The sequence below is a fragment of the Zophobas morio genome, unplaced genomic scaffold (genome assembly GCF_036711695.1).
Source record: "Zophobas morio isolate AGI-343-1 ecotype UQ-CSIRO unplaced genomic scaffold, CSIRO_AGI_Zmor_V1 ptg000022l, whole genome shotgun sequence".
In the NCBI taxonomy this organism is placed as follows: Eukaryota; Metazoa; Arthropoda; class Insecta; order Coleoptera; family Tenebrionidae; genus Zophobas; species Zophobas morio.
In genome coordinates, this window is record NW_026972127.1 from 5,555,947 (window position 1) to 5,577,727 (window position 21,781).

General features: G+C 31.1%; 3 protein-coding genes across 6 annotated transcripts; 1 reads left to right on the forward strand and 2 right to left on the reverse strand.

Annotated features, from left to right (window-relative positions):
• Positions 1-393: 393 nt before the first annotated feature.
• On the reverse strand, positions 394-1,585 carry LOC135133696 (androgen-dependent TFPI-regulating protein-like). Of its 3 annotated transcripts, none has more exons than XM_064062172.1 (5): positions 1,356-1,585; positions 1,103-1,306; positions 692-1,056; positions 553-640; positions 394-501 (listed from the first exon to the last, which is right to left on the reverse strand). In XM_064062172.1, the coding sequence occupies exons 1-5, from the start codon at positions 1,362-1,364 to the stop codon at positions 457-459; spliced, it is 711 nt and encodes a 236-aa protein (XP_063918242.1). In that variant the 5' UTR covers positions 1,365-1,585; the 3' UTR covers positions 394-456. The 3 variants fall into 3 exon arrangements, with proteins under 3 accessions (XP_063918242.1, XP_063918243.1, XP_063918241.1); XM_064062173.1 differs by having other exon boundaries at positions 394-640; positions 692-803; positions 858-1,056; positions 1,356-1,584; XM_064062171.1 differs by having other exon boundaries at positions 394-640; positions 1,356-1,584.
• Positions 1,586-5,284: 3,699 nt separating this feature from the next.
• LOC135133738 (uncharacterized) lies at positions 5,285-6,431 on the forward strand. Its single transcript, XM_064062228.1, has 3 exons — positions 5,285-5,680; positions 5,748-6,110; positions 6,163-6,431. The coding sequence occupies exons 1-3, from the start codon at positions 5,470-5,472 to the stop codon at positions 6,429-6,431; spliced, it is 843 nt and encodes a 280-aa protein (XP_063918298.1). The 5' UTR covers positions 5,285-5,469.
• Positions 6,432-11,619: 5,188 nt separating this feature from the next.
• LOC135133854 (sentrin-specific protease-like) lies at positions 11,620-21,781 on the reverse strand. 2 transcript variants are annotated; one of them, XM_064062375.1, is made up of 4 exons: positions 21,419-21,781; positions 21,222-21,352; positions 20,357-21,170; positions 11,620-12,702 (listed from the first exon to the last, which is right to left on the reverse strand). In XM_064062375.1, exons 3-4 carry the CDS (start codon positions 21,133-21,135, stop codon positions 11,844-11,846), a joined length of 1,638 nt encoding a protein of 545 aa, XP_063918445.1. In that variant the 5' UTR covers positions 21,136-21,170; positions 21,222-21,352; positions 21,419-21,781; the 3' UTR covers positions 11,620-11,843. The 2 variants fall into 2 exon arrangements, with proteins under 2 accessions (XP_063918445.1, XP_063918444.1); XM_064062374.1 differs by having other exon boundaries at positions 21,222-21,301; positions 21,353-21,781.

Consider the following 21,781-nt stretch of genomic DNA (forward strand, 5'->3'; position numbering starts at 1 on the left):
AACATTATCATATAATTTTTATGACGTATGTTAACCAAAGCGTCACAAATACAGCTTCATCAGTTTTAACAATTTTTTATAATTTGTTTTAGGCACAGGTGGCAACAAAAGAAAACGATGCAAAAAACTGTGAATTATGTGCTGCTGAACTCAACATTCTTTCGCTTACATCTCACTACTGTTAGCCGTTTACTGCTAACAATATAAGCAAGTGCTTACACAAACGTGCCGGGGAGGTTCGCTGCTTCTCGGGAGAAACCTCAACCGAGCAAACTTAAACTATGGTTTTAAAGCATTCAAGTACATTGTTTATCAATAAGGCCCCGTGGAAGTGACTGTGACCTTCCTTTTTCCAAAAATTTACACCACATACAATTCTATTTTAACCTTTATTCATAACCACCATAAAACAGTAACATCATTTTTATTAAAATCGATAAATTACGGCCTGCACTGCTAAAAACTTCTAACCGCCATACTCTTCGCTCTCCTTTTCACATGCTGCAAACGAATCCCAAGATAAAGAAAGAGAACAGCCGTGAAATACAACACCCCTAAGAAAAAACTCCTTTGCCACCACGACAAGTACCGAAAAATGGGGTATAACCACACATCGTAGAGCAAATGGACCGTAAACAACCTGAAAAAAATGCAGCTGCTGATTAAAGTCTGCCGCCCCCGAATCGCTCACGTGATCTTATAAGCCAAAAGGAAGGCGGTTAAGACAGGGAGGGTGTAGGAAAAATCGACCACTTCGATCCCGTTGCCTTTGTTTAAATTCATTTCGACAATCAACGGCAGAACTACAAAAGAATGTACACTGTGTACCATCCAAGGTGGGTAATGTTCGTCCAAACTTTTAGGGAAAACCAGCTCTCGGTCCAGGGTGTACAGGGACCAGAATAGGATTGACACCAGCAGGGTGCACGGGAAAACGATGGCTGTGAAGATGTAGCGGCGCATTAAACCCAGAGTTTTTCGAAGGGTGAAGGGCGTTTTGTAGAGGGTGGAAATTTCGTCGGCGAGGGCCACGGATATGAAGCAGATTTGGGCCGTCTGCGAAATTAAAATGGGTCAAGAGACACAAATTCATTGATTTTACCAAGTTCCAGCCGGTGAAGTAGCACTTCCTGAAGCGTTTCAAGGTGTTGAAGGCTTCTGACGTCGAAGTGTTTTCGTAGATGTGGTCGTAATTTTTTAACACGTAGTAATAAAGTAGAAGGACAGGGGTGTAAAATGCCATCCCTAGGTATTTTCTGTGGAAAAGAGTGTGTCCTGTGGACGTCGTTCTGATCGAAAGGCTCTCCTGCAGAAAATGCGTGGTCGATAATGGTGAAAAATTTGGCACTTTTTACCTGATCCATAGCGGTTGATGTGGAAAATGATTACCATTTTAACATTCTTGTTTGATTTTTTTTTGACAAGTGATGACAAGAATTTTGATTGTTTTTGTCAAAAATACCTAACTGAAAAATGGAATGTCAGAATTTGTTTTGAGATCTTGTGAGTGTTTTCTTTACTTTTGTCTTCTCCATGCTTTAGGACCCGAGGTGACCTTGTTATCAATTTCTAACGAGTTCGAAGTTTACTTCTAATTAAATAACTTTTATATTTATATTCCCACTATGTTTAATTAGGTTGTTTATTTCACCAAAAGTCACACTAATTTAACGGAATTTCTATCTGTCGAAGGATAAAAAATGAAATATGCTCTTTTTGAGTTTTGGTTGAAGAAGGATTTCGTTTAAAATAGTGAAAATTTTCAACAACTGGTGCCAAAAAGCACTTAGCCGGACAATTTTCCGGAGATATTCCGGTTAAGCTATCTCGGTTAAACGTACCTCGATTTGTTTGAAAATGACTCCTTTCCTTAATTCGAACCTGAATCTGGAACCAAGAAAATGTAGAATTGCTCTTGGTTTTTTTAATATTCGAGTCTTCGGAAAATGACATCGTCCGATAAATGTGTAGGTAGATTTTAAACGGACTTAGATACCTAGGTGAAAATACATTCACGTGCTTAGAAAACTATAGGGAATCAAATGATAAAATCCGGAATATGCTCTCTTTGTCCATTCAAAAGTTATTAATTTGGTTTTATGAATTTTGATTAAGGTAAGATTTCGTTTAGAACAGTCAAAATCTCCGACAACCGAGGACAAAAAAGCACTCAGCTGGGCAAAATTCATCTAGAAACTTTCGGGTAGGTTGAAACATGTTTTTTTGGCAATTTTTCCGGAGATATTGTGGTCAAAATTTTTGAATTTAGGCCATATCACTAATTCGAACCTCCTGAATAAGAATCTGAAACTGAAGATAATAATAATAGATTCGACTTTCGGACGTAGATATCTAGGTGAAAATACATTTTTGTGTCCAAAAATTTGCTCCTTTGTCCGTTTAAAAATTATGGACCGTCAAACCCGCAATTTGGTTTTTGAGTTTTGGTCAAAGGAGGATTTCCTTTAAAAAACTTGAAAATTTTCGACAGCCGATTGCAGCTGGGCACATTTTTTTTTCGTGCCCTTTTTTTGTCACATTTCGTGGCTTTGTTTTCGGCTGCTTTTTATTTGTTTCTGCCATTTTCTTGTCTTTCTGTTTTTATTGCCGCTTTTTTTTTGGTCGCTTTTGTGTTTTTATTTGGAACCTTCTTTTGTCGCTCTTTTTTTTGTCACATTTTGTGTGTTCTTGATTTTTTATCGTTTATTACCTCACTTTTGCGTTTTTAACTTATTTTTGATTTTTTAAATTTTTTGTAATCTTTTTACTCGCGTTTTTTGGTGGCCTTTTTTAACGTTCTCTATTTTTTTGGTCGGTTTTTGTCGCCTTCCTTTTGGATTTTTTCGTTTTTGTTATAACCAATCTTCGTTGTTTTTTGGCCATTTATTAGTGGCATTTTTTTTTGTCCTCTTGTTTTTGTCTTTTTTTTGTTCTCTTTTTTTGTCATTTTCTGGTAAAGTTTTTATCACTTTTTTGCCATATTTGTTATCACTATTTACTATTGCCTTGTTTTGGTTGTTTTTTCTTGTTCTTTCTCTTGTCACTTTTTTGTCCTGTTTTTGTCATCTTTTTATTTTTGTGGTCCATTTTTTCCCATTTTTTGAACTATTTTTGTCGCCTTTTTTTGTTATCCTTTTTATCTTTGTGGTCCGTTTTTGTCGACGGTTTTGTTTTGTCGCTTTTTTGTCATTTTTTAGTTGCGTAATTTTGGCATTTTTAATCTATTTTTTGTCGCCTTGTTTCCGGCTGCTTTTTATTTGTTTTTGCCCTTTTTTGTCTTTCTTTTATTGGCGCTTTTTTGGTCGCTTCTTTGAAGCCCTTTTGTGTCGGTTTTTGTTGCCTCCCTATTTTTGTGTTTTTTGGAACCTTTTTTTTTTGTTGCCCTTTTTTTGTCACATTTTGTGTCGCCTTGTTTTTTTTGTTTATTGTCGCTTCTTTTGGTTGCCATTTTTTGGTTATTTGTTTTAAGCAACTTTCGTTGTTTTTAAACTTTTTTTGTATAATCATTTTTTGTCGTCTTTCCTTGGTCGCTTTTTTTTGACGTCATTATTTTTTTGGGGTCTTTTTGTCGTTTTGTTAAGCTTTTGCCGTTTTTTATTGCTTTTTTGACTTTCTTTTGTATTGTATTTTTTTGTGTTCTGGTTTTTGTCTTTTGACATTTTTTGTTCTCTTTTTTGTCATTTTCTTCTAAATTTTTATAACTTTTTTTGTCATATTTGTTATTGCTATTTACTTTGCCTTGTTTTGGTTGTTTTTTTGTCATTTTTCTTGTCGTTTTTTTATCTTTGTGGTCCACTTTTTCCCATTTTTTGAACTATTTTTGTCGCCTTTTTTTGTTATTCTTTTTATCTTTGTGGTCCGTTTTTGTCGACGGTTTTGTTTTGTCGCTTTTTTATCATTTTTAGTTGCGTATTTTTGGCATTTTTAATCTATTTTTTTTTCGCCTTGTTTTCGGCTGCTTTTTATTTGTTTTTTGCCCTTTTTTGTTTTTCTTTTATTGGCGCTTTTTTTGGTCGCTTCTTTGAAGCCCTTTTGTGTCGGTTTTTTTGCCTCCCTATTTTTGTGTTTTTTTGGAACTTTTTTTGTTGCCCTTTTTTGCCACATTTTGTGTCGCTTTGTTTTTTTTGTTTATTGTCGCTTCTTTTGGTTGCCATTTTTTGGTTATTTGTTTTAAGCAACTTTCGTTGTTTTTAAACTTTTTTTGTATAATCACTTTTTGTCGTCTTTTCTTGGTAGCTTTTTTTGACGTCATTATTTTTTTGGGGTCTTTTTGTCGTTTTGTTAAGCTTTTGCCGTTTTTTATTGCTTTTCTTTTTACTTTTTTTTATTGATTTTTTTGTGTTCTGGTTTTTGTCTTTTGACATTTTTTGCTCTCTTTTTTGTCATTTTCTTCTACATTTTTTATAACTTTTTTTGTCGTATTTGTTATTGCTATTTACTTTGCCTTGTTTTGGTTGTTTTTTTGTTCTTTTTCTTGTCGTTTTTTTATCTTTGTGGTCCGCTTTTTTCCCACTTTTTAAAAATTATTTTTGGCGTTTTTTTTTGTAATCTTTTTTCACTTTGTGGTCCTTTTTTTGTCGACTTTTTTGTTTTGTCGTTTTTTGTCATTTTTTAGTAGCCTTCTTTTCGCATTTTTAATCAATTTTTTGTCGCCTTTGCTTTCGTCATCTTTTTTTTACATTTTTTGTCGAAATTTTTTAGTTTTTTCACATTTTTTTACTTCATTTTTTGAGTCGCTATTTTTTGTCGTTTTTCTTGTCCTCGCTAAAAAATCGAGGAGGTTATCACAACATTTTGTTACGAAAGAGTCACTTGAACCGTATACATGGGATGTTCTTTTAATTTCTGACAATTAGGCTTCAGTGCGTCCAGATGAGATTTATAGGAAGTATCATAAAAAAATAAAATTGGAAAAATTAAATATTTCATAATAAATTTATCCAAGAAACTGGATTTGTTTTATTGTTTTTCAGGGACAAGGGAAGTTCAGTCTAAAGAACTCCCCAATTTACGCCTTCCCCTAATTCGAACCTACTGAATAAACATCTGGAACAAAAAAAAAAATGAAGAGCTCTTGGTTTTTTTATTTTTTAATATTCAAAAACTCACAAATTGCTTTTTTAATTTTGGTTAAACGAGGATTTCGTTTAAAATAGTGAAAATTTCCAACAACTATGGCAAAAACGCCCTCAGCTCGACAAAATTAGTCCAGAAATTTAATTTCAAGCAAAAATTAAGTTATTTTAAAAAATTATGGTAGATATGATTGTGCCACATTCAGCGCCTTTTTGCGCAACGCCCCATACTTAAATTAAAACATTCGAAGTTTGTTTCCGTTAGAATTAGGCCAGGAAGACTCTATCAACGAAAGACAAACAGCAAACAACTGAGTATATTTTTAGGCCGAAATTACAAAACAATTCGATAGACATAAATTTGACTCAGACAATAGCCAAGCCGCGACAGAAAATGTTCTCTATCGACGCCTTAATCATTATCACTATCCTAATTACCAAAGTTGCGAGTTATGCCGACGTACCACCCCCGAATAACGAAAATTACACAAAATCGGACACCGCCGAGGAAACCCAACACGCAATTTGCAGGATTATCACAAAAGAAGTGCAAACGTCTGCAAACGCAACGGTTAAAAGACAGTTAAAAGGGGTCTGCACAAGCAGTAAGTTATTATTATTATTATTATTATTATTAGTTTAATTTAAAAGTTAGTTGTGTATAATTTTCAGGTCAGCTCGAGCGCAAGTTTAAACAACTCGAACGTAAACTTCTTGTGGAACTTAAACACATAAAGGCGATGTTAGCGGGTGATAGAAGTGCCACATTTAGGACAACTGACGACTATGAAGACTATTTCAGCTACGACGAAAAAAGCTTGAATAATGAGAGGGTTGAAGAAAGTGTTGTTAGCGTGACCGAGCTAATAACCCGAGAATCGTCTTGGGCTAGGACTGAAATTGACCAATTTAATAACACTATGTATACTATAAACGGGGAAAATGTGTATACTTACTATTGGGCGGTGATTGAAATGGGGTTAATTTTAACCAAAAGTGGCATTCATATGAGAAGTGCCGATTTCTACGTTCTTGGTAAGAATTGTGTGAAATCCGGTGCATATTGATGGAATGAATGTGTTCCTAGGTCATCAATTATGCCTACAGTTGTACCCCAATCATCAAAATTCCGCCTACTTGGGAATCCAATTAAGACCCAGTAGTAACTTCATCAAAAAGCACAGATTCACGATTTTGGACCAGTTTGACAGTAGCAAAGATATCAAGTCCCAAACTTTTGGTGGGGTTAGCAGCTATGAAGGAGTCTACAGAGTACCCTACGCCAAATTACAAGAGAGACACTATCTAGACAAAGACACCTTAATTCTCAAATTAACGATTTATTTAAATTCTTAATGCTGCACACACAATATAAAATTATAGAAATAAAATCAATAAGTTATTTTTTTTGCCTCTCTTTTGTAGCTCTTTTTTTATCTTTTTTGTGTTTATTGTCGCTTCTTTTAGTTGCCATTTTTTCGTAATTTGTTTTAACTACTTTTGTTGTTTTTGTCGCCTTTTTTTTGATCACTTTTTTGTGCCCACTTTTTGGCGTTTCTTTGCGGTTTTTGTCATTTTTTTTGTCTTTTTTTATCTTTTTACTGTCATCTTGTTTTTTAATAATTTTTTGTCGCTCTTTTTTGGGCCTGTTTGTGTCGATTTATTGTGGCATTCTTTGCGCACTTTTTTTTTGACGTATTTTTATCGTTTTGTTAAGCTTTTGTAATCTTTTTTTGTGTCATTTTTTTCTCGCTTTTTATGGTCACTTTTGCCACATTTTGTGTCGCCTTGTTTTCGGCTGCTTTTTATTTGTTTTTGCCCTTTTCTGTATTTCTTTTTATTGCCGCTCTTTTTGTTCGCTTCTATTAAGTCTTTTTTGTTGCCTCCCTATTTTTGCTTTTTTTTAACCCTTTCTGTTTCTGTTTTTTTCGTCACCTTTTTTACTACATATTGGGTCCCCTTGTTTTTGGCTGTTTTTTTTATCATCATTTTGGGCGCTCTTTTTTGGTTGTTTTTTTGATCTTTTTTTTTGTCGCCTCCCTTCCGCATTTTTGACTTATTTGTGATTGTTAAATTTTCTTTTGTAATATTTTTAGTCGCGTTTTTTGATGGCCTTTTTAATCGTCCCTTGTTTTCTTTAACCGCTCTTTTTGCAATTTTGACTTATTTGTGGTTTTTAAATTTTCTTTTGTAATATTTTTAGTCCCCTTTTTTGATGGCTTTTTCTTTCGTTCCTTGTTTTCTTTAACCGCTCTTTTTGTTTGCCTTTTGAGGCCTATTTTTGTGGTTTTTTTTTGTAATCTTTTTTGTCACATTCTTTTGTTGTCGTTTACTGTCGCCTTGTTATTCCTGTTTTTTTTTTACCTTTTTTTTTGTCTTTTTTTTTAGATTTTTTTGTTTATTGTCGCCGCTTTTGGTTTTCCATTTTTTCTTGATTCGTTTTAACATACATTTGTTGTTTTTAAGTTTTGTTTTGTATAATCATTTTTTGTTATATTTTATTGGTTGTTTTTTCTATCGCCTTTTTTTAGCCATTTTTCTCACTTTTTATGCAAACTTTTAGGCGTTTTCTCGCGGTTTTTGACGTTTTTTGCTTTTTTGGTTTGCTTTTGGATGTTTTTTGTCGTTTTTTTTTTCTTTTTGCTGTCATCTTTGTTTTTGGTTGTTTTTTTTAAATAATTTGTTTTTGTCCTTTTTTTGTCGCTCTTTTTTGGCCCATTTTTGTTGATTTATTGTTGCATTTTTGTGCATTTTTTTGATTTATTTTTTCCAATTTTTTTCTCTTTTTATGCTCACTTTTATCATTTTTTGCGTTTTTTCGCGGTTTTTGACGTTTTTTGCCTTTTTTGGTTTGCTTTCTTTGTGCATTTTTTTTTGACTTATTTTTGTCATTTTTTCCCTTTTTATGGTCATTTTTGTCACTTTTTGCGTTTTTTCGCGGTTTTTGACGTTTTTTGTCTATTTGTTTTTTTTATGTTTTTTGTCGTTTTTTTTATCTTTTTACTGTCACCTTTGTTTTTGGTTATTTTTTTGTTAATAATTGTTTTTTGTCCTTTTTTGTCGCTCTTTTTTGGCCCATTTTTGTCGATTTATTGTTGCATTCTTTGTGCATTTTTTCTCTTTTTATGGTCACTTTTGTCACTTTTTTGCGTTTTTTCGCGGTTTTTGACGTTTTTTGTCTATTTGGTTTGCTTTTGGATGTTTTTTTGTCGTTTTTTTTTTATCTTTTTACTGTCACCTTGTTTTTTTTTTAATAATTGTTTTTTGTCCTTTTTTTTGTCGCACTTTTTTGTCGATTGCATTCTTTATGCATTTTTTTAAATTTATTTTTGCCATTTTTTCTCTTTTTATGGTCACTTTTATCACTTTTTTGTGTCCTCTTTTTTGGCGTTTTTTCCGTTTTTTTAATGGATTTTTTGTCTTTTTTGGTCATAATTTGTTCTTAACTTATTTCTGGTTGTTCTCTGCCGTCTTTTTTTATCGTCATTTTTTTGACTTCCTTTTTTTTGTGGTATCATTTTAGTGTCATTTTGTTTTTGTTTGCTTTTTTTAATTATTTTTACAACAGGATATTTAAACATGTTTTCAGTTCGTTGTTGGGAAAAGAAGAGTTCGTATATTAAGAAAAAAATTAAAATGTAAGCCCCGCCCACCCGCCCCTTCTCAATTGTGATGAATATTTTATTCATCGTGAGCTGAAGGGCGGAGTTTAGTTGCAAAATTCTCATTTCTCTACAAGAAATTACCATACGAAATACGTTTTTCAAAGGGTAGAATTTTTTAGAGAAATATTGATGTTACGATTAAACTCCGCCCTTCGGTCTGGTTAGGAATGAGAAACTCATCACAATTGAGATCGAGGCGCGTGGGTGGGGCTTGTTTTATTTGTTTTTATTTTATTTTAACAATTTTAATATTTCGTTGAACTAGAATTTTAACACTTAAGAAATTCCATAACTTCCTGATATTTCATATTGCCAAAAATTACAAAATGGTTAATATTTTCAGAAATCAGAAAGACTTTTAACAATTCCAAAATTAAATTTATTAAATTAATTAAATAGAAAAAACCTGTTGGCCCTAAAAATTTCAAAAATGCATGCAATTTTGGAATAAAAAAATCTTTCAAAAGTGCAAAAATTATAACAATTAATTTGAACATTCTAAAACATTTTTTTAAAAAAGAATTTCGAAAACGACAAAAAGGTTGTACAAATAGTAAAACACAAAAGTAAATTTTGAAAAATTTCGACAGTTTCAAAAATTCGTTAAAGTAGAAAATTTTAAAAAACTTAAAAAATTCTTCAAATTTCAGATACTTCATAGTTTCAAAAACTTCAAAATGATTAATACTTTCAGAAATTAGAGAGACATAAACAGTTCCAAAAATTACGACAGTTCTAATAAAATAACTAACAAAGTATTTAAAAATTGCAAACATCTATTAGAGCAGTGGTTCGCAAACTTTTATTATTGATGGCACCCTAAAATATTAAACAAAATTAGGCGGCACCCCTCCAGGAACAGTTTTAATTGTAACTAATTTATTATCAAAAACACTTTATCACATGATTGTACAATAAGTAACTGATGTTAAGATTGTTTTATAAATATTTTTTCCATAATTTAAGCTTGTCTTTTAAAGCCAAAATTTTTTCACTGGAGTTTAAAATATTTCCATTTCTACCTTGCATACTTGAATTTACATATTTTATTTAAGTGTTCAAAAATATTAGTTAAATATGCTAGTTTTGTACACCAAACGTGGTCTTGAAGGAGGTCAAAAAATTGTTCAATATTTTCTGATTCAAAAAACGTTTATATCGTTTTCTTAATTCCCAAAATCGAGAAAGAACACGGCCTTTAGATAGCCATCTTACTTCAGTATGAAGAAAATTAACATGTTCAGAACACATTTTCCATTACTGAACAGTGGTACTATATTAATAAAATCAGATCATCAATTATTATTTTTTAAAGTTGGTTTTGTGCTTATATTTATTAAAATCATTATAAAATTTTCACGGCACCCTCATGAAGGTTCCGCGGCACCCCAGTGTGCCGCGGCACCCAGTTTGCGAACCACTGTATTAGAGAATGGAATGGATTTCAAAAATAGCAGAAATGCCTGAAATTTTGAAATTTTCTAAAAAAAATCCTCAAAAAATCCAAACTTCCAAAAATGTCAAAAATCACGAAACTTTAAAATTCCAAAAATTCAGAAGTTCTAAAAGGATCAAAAATTGTAACAACTTAAAAATTTCAAAATATTTTTTAATAATAGAAATTCGGAAATTCTACAAGGGCCATAAATTGGAGAAAAAATTGTACGAACGAAAAATTTTAAAAATGCTTTTTAAACAAAAACATCGAAAAGTGTAAAAAATTCCAACAATTTGAGAACTGAAATCGAAAAATGTAGAAACCGAAACATCGAAAAATGAAAAATTTTAAAAAGCGAAAAATCGAACAATGGAAAATTAAGTCGAAAAAATAAAAAATCAAAAAACTAGGAATCATTTTTATCACTTTTTTGTGCCCACTTTTTGTCGTTTTTTCGCGCTTTTTGGACGTTTTTTGCCTTTTTTGCTCACATTTGGTTCTTGGCTTGCTTTTGGATGTTTTTTTGTCGTTTTTTATCTTTTTACTGTCACCTTGTTTTTGGTTGTTTTTTTTTTATCCTTTTTTGTCGATTTATTATTGCATTCTTTGTGCATTTTTTTGACTTATTTTTGTGATTTTTTTCTCTTTTTATGGTCACTTGTCATTTTATTGTGCCTTCTTTTTTTGCCGTTTTTTTTTCGTTTTTTAGACAAAAAAAAAGACTTTTTGGCCACAATTTGTTCTTGGCTTGTTTCTGGTTGTTTTTTGCCGTCTTTTTTATCGTTATTTTTTTTGACTTCCTTTTGTTATCATTTTACTGTCGTTTTATTAACAGGATAGTTAAACATGTTTTCAGTTTCTTGTTGGGAAAAAAAACTTCACATATTAAGAAAAAATGGAACAAATAGAAGCCCCGCCCACCCACCCTTTCTCAATTGTGATGAATGCTTTATTCATCGTGAGTTAAAGGGCGGAGTTTAGTTGCAAAATCCTCATTTCTCTACAAGAAATTACCATATGAAATGTGTTTTTTTTAAAAGGTAGAATAACTTGTACTTTCTCGTTTTTCTCGAAAAACTGAACAAATTAAAAATTGAAATTTCCAAAAGTTGGAAAATCGGAAAATTGCAAATTGAAAAACTGACGAAACGAAAAAAAAGTGAAATTGAAAAAACAAAAAATTTGAAACATTGTAAAAAAAAGAAAATAAAAAACTGGAACGAAAAATTGCAAATGAAAAAATTAAAAATTGAAAACTCGAGAAACTCAAATATGCAAATTGCAAAATCTAGAAATTGAATTGAAAAGTTGAAAAATTAAATTTAAACTTAAAAACTCGAAAAATGAAGAAACAAAAAAAATGGTATTCATATGAGAAGTGTCGATTTCTACGTTCTTCTACAGAGTACCCTAGGCCAAATTACAAGAGACAAACACACCCTAATTCTCAAATTAACGATTTATTTAAATTCTTAATGCTGCACACACAATATAAAATTATAGAAATGAAATCAATAAGTTATTTTATTTTTGTAACCTGACGCAATACATAAAATAAAAAATGTGTATATCACAACACCTCCTCGATCTCTAACTCTACAGATCCGCATTAATGAAATGAAAAAAGTTAAGTATGTGAAAAACGCTGTACAACTTCATTGACACTTACTGTATCAACAACTGTCCCGTTAAAATTTCGACCACCATCTTCTTCCTCAAGTAAGGCATATCTTCCTGCTGGAACGTGAATTTCGCCTTCCTCGTCGCAAATTCCGCAAACGTACACGAAAACATCCCACAGTCACTCCCGTTCATTTGTTGCGGAATGTCTTGCACGTTCTCCAACACAAAATCCCTCGTACTGAACGCCTCCTTCTTCTTGTCCATGTGTTCGAACTCCAGGTAGCCCCTCAGCGCGTTCAAGCACTGGTTGTTCGACTTCCCCATGCTGTCGTAGTACTTGATCGTCTGCTCCTTCAGGTTGATGATGGCCATGCACCAGTGCATCCCCAAATGTATAGGCACGCAGATGAACTCGTACGAGAACAGATCCACCTTCCTCGTCCACCTCTTGAGCGACTCGGGGCCGCTGGTCGACAACTTCTGGTAGAAGAACGTGTTCATGGCGTACGCCCGCGGCCACTTGGAGTCTGTCCCTCTCTCGATGATCAGGTTCATGTAGAAGTTGATCACGTTGTCGTTGAGCCAGTTGAGGCCGGCCAGGGTCTGGATGTCGCGGCGGTTGACGTTGAGGTTGAACTTTTTCGTCAGGACTTCGTTGGGGTCGCCCGAGAAGGCCTTCTTCATTATTCGGATTTGGTCGTCGGTTAGGGCCGGGAGTTCTATTTCTTCGTCCTCGATCAGGGGCAGGATGGAGTCTTTGATGGCGAGGGAATCTTGGACCTTTCGAGTTAGGGCTTTGATTAGCATGTCGCGGTTGATTTCGCTCAAGGTGGACGAGCTTTTTTCGTAAGCTTGGATCTCTTTGGACTTGTCCACCACATATTGTTCGTGCTTTTTCGTGCTGAAAATAAAGTGGAGGGCTTAGTCGCTAGGTCGGGGGTGTGGGGGGTACTTGAGAAAGAAGCTAAAAATTTGACCCATTTTGAGTAAATTGGTGCGGAGAATTTAGGGCATGATTGACGCTGTCAGGGAATTTGACAAAGTCACGTTACGTTATTATATCAAAACACGGTATTTTTGTATGCTGATAAAATTTTATAACCGAGCCTCAGTCGAGCTTGGTGGTCATCAAACTCCGAACAGGGTCGTATTTGTTGTACTAAATTTGAAACAGACCCGTGTCACAACCGGGTATTTGATTGATTCTGCTAACCTCAAAAATTTATTAGGTAACTAGCGCTATCTACTGTAACTTCCTGTAACGAAACAGTTCTTTTTTATAAAAGAAGCCGTGGTTTTTATTAATTAAAGAACAATTTTGTCAATTTTGAAAATTTACAAAAATAAGCGAATAAAATATTTTGAATGTGGAGCAAAAATCCAAAAATTTTGAAAAAAAAAAAATTAAAGAATGAAAATTTGAAAATTCCATAGTTTCCAAAAACAGAGGAAATATCTGAAATTTTGAGATTTTCAGCACTTTAATTTAAAATCCTAAAAACCCAAACGCAGACGTTCCAAAGTCTCAAAAGTTCTAAGCACTTAAAATTTTTAAAATATTTTTTAATAATAGAAATTCGAAATTTTTAAGAGGGCCCTAAATAGAAAAAACCTTTTAGTCAAAAAATTCAAAAATCCATGAAATATCTTTCAAAAGTGCAAAAAATTGTAACAATTTGAGCATTTCAAAACATTTTTTTAATAAAAGCATTTCGAAAACATCAAAAGGGTTCTAAATGGTAAAACATTTGCAACTGCCAGAAATTTTGAAAAATTTTGACAGTTTCAAAAATTCGTTAAACTAGGAAATTTTAAAAAACTTCAAAATCAAAAAAACTAGAAATTAAGAAATTGGCAAATTGAAATATCAAAAGATCGAGAAAGAGAGAAGTTGAAGAATTAAGAAATTGGATAGCTCGAAATAAAAAAATTCAAAATTTATTAATCTTAGAAAACGGATAAATCGAGACATCGAGAACTGAAAAATCAAAAAATCTAAAAGCGAGAAGTCGGAACTTCGGAAGATCGAGAAATCGTAGAATTAAAAAAGTGAAAAACCTAATATTCAGAAAATTGAAAAATTTTGAACAACCGAAAAGTCGAATAATCAAAAAATCAATTAAACCAGAAATTGAGAAATCTAAATTTGAAAAATTGTATAACTGAAAAATTCGAATCGATTATTTGTAAAATCCCCAACCTCAACAAGTTGAAAACCTAGAAATCGAGAAATTGAAAATCGAAAAATCAAAATGCCGAAAAATCGAAAAATTACAAAATCGAGAAATCGGATAGTTCAAAATTGAAAAACCAAAAAATGTAAACACGAGAAGTCTAAACTTCGAAAAATCGAGAAATCGAAACATCAAAAAAGTGAAAAACCGAAAATGCAAAAATTCAAAAAATTGAATAAATTGAAAAATCTAAAATTTTCAAAAGTGAAATATTTTGATATATTTATGTTCTCAACGTTTTCACATTTGTGACGATTCTAAGATGAACTTTTAAAATACCAAAATGTAAATGGCAAAACAGTTTTAATTTCCAGAAATTTCGAAAAATTCCAACAATTTTAATATTTCGTTGAACTAGAATAATTTGAAAACACTTAAGAAATTCTATAACTTCCTGATACTCCATAAAGCCAAAAATTACAAAATGGTTCAGATTTTCAGAAATCAGAAAGACTTCTAACAATTCCAAAATTAAATTTATTAAATTAATTCAATAGAAAAAACCTCTTTGCTCTAAAAATTTCAAAAATGCATTCAATTTTCGAATAAAAAAATCTTTCAAAAGTGCAAAAAATTGTAACAATTTGAGCATTTCAAAACATTTTTTTAATAAAAGAATTTCGAAAACATCAAAAGGGTTGTAAGTAGTACAAGATGGCATTTCAAAAATTCGTTAAAGTAGAAAATTAAAAAAAACTGAAAAGATTCTCCAAATTTCAGATACTTCATAGTTTAAAAAATTACGAAAATTACGGAAGTTCTAATAAAACGGACATAAAATCTTTAAAAATTAAAAAAAATATATTAAAGAATGGAAATTCGAAATTTTCATAGATCCCAAAAATAGCAGAAATGCCTGAAATTTTGAATTTTACTCAAAAATTTTACTGGAAAAATCAGAACTTCCAAAAATGTCAAAAATCTTGAAACTTTAAAATTTTGAAAATATTTTTTAATAAATTCGAAACTTCTAAAAGGCTCATAAATCGAAAAACTGAAAAATCAAAAAAAAACAGAAATCAAGAAATCGAAAAACCTTAAATTTAAATGTCAAAAAATTGAAAAATGAAAGCCGGAAGTCGAGAAGTTGAGAATTCAAAATTGAAAAATTTATTATTCTTAAAAATGGATAATCAAGCCCTCGAGAAACTAAAAAATCTAAAATTTTTAAATCAAAGAATTGAAAAACCAAAAAATGTAAAAGCGAGAAGTCGAAACTTTGGAAAATGGAGAAATCGAAACATTAAAAAAGTGAAGAATCTAAAATTCTAAAATTCAAAAAATTGAAATCTCTAAAATTTTTAAAATCGAAGAATTTTAAAATCCTGAAAAGTCGAAAAATGGCAATAATAAAAAATCCCAAAATCGAGAAATCGAAAAGTCGACAATCAAAAAATCAATCCCGAAATTGAGAAATTCAAAAATTGAAAAATTGTATAACTAAAAATTGGAAATCGAAGAATCGACAAATTGTAAAGTCCCCAAACTGAAACCTCGACAAATTGAAAACCCACAAATCGAGAAATTAAAAATCGAAAAATCAAAAAATTGAATAGCGAGAAATCAAAAAATCAAAAAGCCGAAAAATTGAAAAATCCCAAAACTGAAATGTCGAACAATTGAAAAATCGAAACATCGATACATCGAGAAAGCGAGAAGTCGAGAAGTTGAAAAATCAAGGAATTGGAAAACTAAAAAATGTAAATGCGAGAATTCGAGACTTCGAAAGATCGAGAAATCAAAACATTAAAAACGTGAAAAACTTTAAATTCAACAAATTAAAAAATGTAAAATTTCCAAAATCGAAAAATTTTGAAAAACCGAAAAGTCGAAAAATCGAAAAAGTAAAAAATCGTATAACTGATATATTTTGATATATTTATGTTCTCAACCAAAATGTTATAAATGGCCTAACTTCCAGAAATTTTGAAAAATTGCCACCATTATAAAATTTCGTTGCACTAGAAAAAATGTAAAACACTTCCAGATTCAATAAGTTCCAGACACTTCATAATGCTAAAAATTACAAAATGGTTAAGATCTTCAGAAATTAGAGAGACTTAAAGCAATTCCAAAAAATGCGAAAATTACGAAACTTCTAATAATCTCTTAAAAACCCAGACGTTCCAAAATGTCAAAAGTTCTAACAACTTAAAATTTTCAAAATATTTTTTAATAATAGAAATCCGAAAATTGTAAGAGGGTTATAAAGAGAAAAATTTTCTTTAAATGTATGAAATTTTGAAATAAAAAAATTGTTCAAAAGTGCAAAAAATTGTCAACGATTTATGCATTTCAAAATAATTTTTTAATAAAAGAATTTCGAAAACATCAAAAGGACTGTAAATAGTATAACATCTGCAACTGCCAGAAATTTTGAAAAATTTCGACAGTTTTAAAAATTCGCCAAACTAGAAAATTTTAAAAAACTTAAAAGATTCTCCAAATTCCAGATACTTCATAGTTTCAAAAATTTCTAAAGGGTTAATACGTTAAGAAATTAGGGAGACTTAAACAGTTTCAAAAATTACGCAAATGACGTGAATTCTAATAAAATGGACATGATAAAATATCAAAAAAAATTGTAAAAATCTATAAGAGAATGTAAACTTGAAAACTTCATAGATTCCAAAAAGAACAGAAATGCCCGAAATTTGAAAAATCCAGAAGTTCCAAAAGGGTCAAAAATTGTAACAAGTTAAAATTTTCAAAATATTTTTTAATAATAGAAATTCGGAAATTTTAAAGGGCCAGAAATAGAAAAAAAAAATTGCCGTACTAGAAATTTAAAAAATGCTTGAAGTTTTTAAGTAAAAAGATCCAAAAGCATAAAAAACTGAAATCGAAAAATTTAAAATCAAAAAATCAATTAATCCAGGAATTTAGAAATCGAAAAATTGAAAAATCGTATAACTGAAAAATTGGAAATCGAAGAATCGGTAAATTGTAAAATCCCCACACTGAAACCTCGACAAATTGAAAACCCAGAAAGCGAGAAATTGGAAATCGAAAAATCAAAAAGTTGAAAATTGATAAATCGAAAAATCAAAAAATTGAAAAATCGAAACATTAAAAGATCAAGAAAGCGAGAAGTTGAAAAATTGAGAAATCGGACAGCTCAAAATTGAAAAATGTATTAATCTTAAAAAAAAAAAAATGAATAAATCGGGAACTCTAGAAACTGAAAAATCTAAAAATTGAAAAATCGAAAACTGAAAAATTTAAAAATCAAAGAATTGAAAAACCAAAAAATGTAAAAGTGAGAAACCTAGAATTCAAAAATTCAAAACAAGTTAAAAATTTAACACTTTCAAATTCGAAAATTTTTGAAGAACCGAAATATTAAAGAATTCCAAAATTGCGAAATCGAAAAGTCGAAAAATGAAAAAATTGAAAAATCTCAAAACTCAAATGTCGAGACATTGAAAAATCGAAACATCAAAATATCGAGAAAGCGAGAAGTTGAGAAATTGAAAAATTGCTAAATCAAAAAATGGGATAAGTCGAAATCGAAAAATTCAATATTGAAAAATTTAAACTTAAAAAAAAAAAACAGATAAATTGGGAAATCGAGAAACTGAAAAATCTAAAAATGAAAAATTTCGAAATCAAAGAATTGAAAAACCAAAAAATGTAAAAGCGAAAACAGAAAAATCGTACAACTGAAATATTTTGATATATTAATCAATTTTTCAATTTCGTAATCATAAAAAATTCAATTGTTAAAGAATTCTATTAAAGAATGAAAATTTGAAAATTCCAGTTTCCAAAAATAGCAGAAATGCCGGAAACTTTGAAATTTTATAAAAAATCCTAGCAAATTCAGTACATCCAAAAATGACAAAAATTTAGAAACTTTAAAAGCCAAAAAATGCAGACTTTCCAAAGTGTCAAAAGTGCTAACGACTCAAAATTTTCAAAATATTTTTTAATAATAGAAATTCGAAAATTTTTAGAGTGCCGTAAATAGAAACAATTCAAATTTAAAAATGCACGGAATTTTCAGATAAAAAAAATCGTTCAAAAATCCGAAAACCCCAGAAATTGAAAAATCCCAAAACTGAAATGTCGAAAAATTGAGAAATCGGATAGTTCAAAATCGAAAAATTCAGAATTGAAACATATAAACTAAAAAAAAAAAAAACGGATAAATCGAGAAATCGAAACACTAAAAAACGAAAAAATTGAAAAATAAAAAATTTTAAAACGAAGGAATTGAAAAACCAAAAAATGTATGTAAAACCCAGAACTCGAAACTTCGAAAGATCGAGAAATCGAAACATTAAAAAAGTGAGAAACCTAAAATTCGAAAATAAAAAAAATTGAAAAATCTTTAAAAATCGAAAAATTTTGAAAAACCGAAAAGTCGAAAAATCTAAATATTAAAAAATCCCAACATCGAGACATCGAAAAACTGAAAAATTAGAACTCGAATCGACAAATCGTAAAATCCCCAGACTAAAATTTCCACAAATTGAAAACCCAGATATCGGAAATTGAAAATCGAAAAATCAAAAAGTTGAAAATCAAGAAATCCAAAAACAAAACCTGAAAAATCGAAAAATTGAAAAATCCCAAAATTGAAACGTCGAAAAATTGAAAAATCGAAACATCAAAAGATCGAGAAAGCGAGAAGTCGAAAAGTTGAAAAACTGCAAAATTGGTAAATAGGACACCTCAAAATCGAAAAATTCAAAATTGAAAAAACGAAAAACGAAAAATTTTTCAAAATCAAAGAATTGGAAAACGAAACAATATAAAAGCAAAAAGCCGAAACTTCGAAAGATCGGAAAATCGAAACATCAAATAAATGAAAGACCTAAAATTCAAAAATTCCAAAAATTGAGGAATCTAAAATTTTGGAAAATCGAAAAAGTAAAAAATCATGTAATTGATATATTTATGTGATATTAATTTTGATTCTAGTTTTAGTATTTGTAATTACATTGTAAATTTGGGTTAATGTTTAATTAGCTGTAGATACTTTTGTTTTTTCAATATTTATACTTTTTTAGTTACTGTCATGAATTAGTTTAGTTAGTTTGATATTATTCCTGTAATTGGGTGTTACCTGTAGGAATAAATATTATTATTATTTTGGTACATTTATGGTTTCATATTTGTGGCGGTTCTAAGATGAATTTTTAAAATACCAAAATGTTCCAAGTGGCAAAACTTCAGAAATTTTGAAGAATTTCAACAATTTTAAAATTTCGTTGAACTAGAAAAATTTCAACAATTTTAAAATTTTGTAGAACTAGAAAAATTTTAAAACACTTCTGAAATTTTTAAGTTCCAAATTACAAATACTTCATGGTTCCAAAAATTTCAAAAAGATTGATAGTTCCAGAAATTAGGTAGACTTAAACAGTGCCAAAAATGACGAAAATTACAGAAGTTCTAATAAAACAGACACGATAAAATATTAAAAAATTGCTAAAAATCAAAATTGCACAAATGCCCGAAATTTTGAAATTTTCTAAAAAATCCTAAAATTCAGAACTTCCAAAACGGTCAAAAATTGTAACTTAAAATTTTCAAAATATTTCTTAATAGAAATTCGAAAATTCTATGAGGGCCGTAAATAGAAAAAATCTTGTAGCGAACGTCCTAAAAATTTAAATTTTTTTTTTTGAAATTTTTAAATAAAAACATCCAAAAGTGTAAAAAATTCCAACAAATTGAAAATTTCAAATCATTTTTTTAATAAAAAATTTCGAAAGCACCACAATGGTTGCAAATAGTAAAACAAATGTAACTTCCAGAAATTTTGAAAATTTTAAAAAACATTGCAGGATCTTCAAATTCCAGATATTTCGTAATGGCAAAAATTACAAGTCAGTCAATATTTTGAGAAATAATAGAGACTTAAACAATTTCAAAATTGCGAAAATTACAAAAGTGCAGAAATTACAAAAATTTAAATTCTGCAAGAGATCACGCTAGTTACCCAAGGAATTTTTTTTTATGAGGTTAGTAGAATCAAATTCAACAATGAAATTCGACATTAATGTCAGGCCGTATCTTAGTTGGCCATGCTTGGACAATAACTATTTTCCTGAATACAACCCTGACATTTACATAAATTCCAAAAGGGTATACCACGCTTTTTCAAAACCATTATTTTTGTGTAGAAAATGCTTTTAAAAAATAAAATTACAATTATGAATATTTCATATTTGTGACGTTTCTAACCTCAAAAGTATGGTACGAGGAGATGGCAGCGTAGCTGCTGGACCACGTGGCAGTGTGTTGAAATTTTCAACATTTTAATTTTTGAATAATTAGTTACCATAAATATTTTTTTTAACATGTACTTACACATCCTCTAACCATTTATGGTGCGTGGGCTTGGAAGTATCAATAACAGTCTTCAAACTATTCACCGGCGGCACTTTAATATCCGGTTTGGGCGACGGTGGAGTTGGCAAAATTTCAACGTCCGAATCCGAGTCTTCAATAACCGCAGTCTCGCTCTCAAAATCATCTAAAATCTTAATAACTTTATCCTTCGTCGATAATTTAGTCTTATTCTCGCTTGTGAGATCGATAACTTCGAACGATTTCTGCTTAGGCGACCTCGCCATCTCCACCAATCTCCTCGACCGATTAAACATCCCTCCAACCGGAGTTCCATAAATCGACGAGCTATTGAAAGAGTTATTAAAAGTATTCTGCAACGCCACATTTTCCAGCAACATTTGATATTTTTTCTTATCATCTAGGCGAATTGAGTAGTCCAAAGTAGGCGAAGACAGCGTATTATTTAAGGAGGAACGTGTTTTTGGTTGATTTTTCAAACTCGGCGAAACTTTTGACTTAGGTTTCGTGCCGTTCTGCATATTTGGAGATTTCGTGGTCACAGGTTCGTAGCTCGACGAAAATCGAGTAATATACTCGACGCCGGCTTTTTTAGCCTCTAGTTTCTTCTCAGCCGTGCTTTTCGCCGACTTCAGGAAACTCAAATCGTCGTTCCCGTTCAGTTTCAAACGGTTCTCAGACGATTTGCGTTTAATATCAACGGGTTTCGTCAGCGGTCTTTCGTCGTCTTCATCATCAATGACCACAGTCCGATCACTACCGTTCAAAGGCCGCAACATGGACGACGATCTCAAAGGCGAGGGGAAACTGTCATCTTTAACAAACGCAAGTTAAAGCACGAATAAAAAACGTGTTGTTTGTTTACCGTCGAAGATGTTGTTGGTCACTGTGGAGAGTATCTTTCGGTGTTTGGGGCTTCTAAAGTGGGTGTAATTGTCTGAACCTCTGCAACGAAGAGATGGTAATCTGCTATATAGTGGAAATGGGACGCTTTACCTGCGTTTACGAGAAAATTCATTAGAAGTGGACAGTTCGTTGGCTGGAAACCAACTTCTAACGTACTGTAAAATCGATTCAAACATCTTCATCGATTACCGGTGGAAAGGACTTCACGGACATCAATAACGCCGTAAACGCGAAAACCCAGCCGCAGACGCTTTCATAACAAACGCATTTTGGCAAAATTTAAAAATACAAGAGGCGTAATAACAACCCAAACGCAAACTTTCACGGCGACCTGTCAATCTGTCGAAAGTCAAAAATCTAGGGAATTTTGGCTGGTGACTCGAAAATAGCGCCACAAATACTTAGTTCACGAAAAATATTCAGCAACAATATTCAACACACTTTTTTGTTGTTAGTTAAATAATTAATTACAAAACGCATTTTTGTTGTTTTTTTATTATTAGCGATGATTGCCGCGAT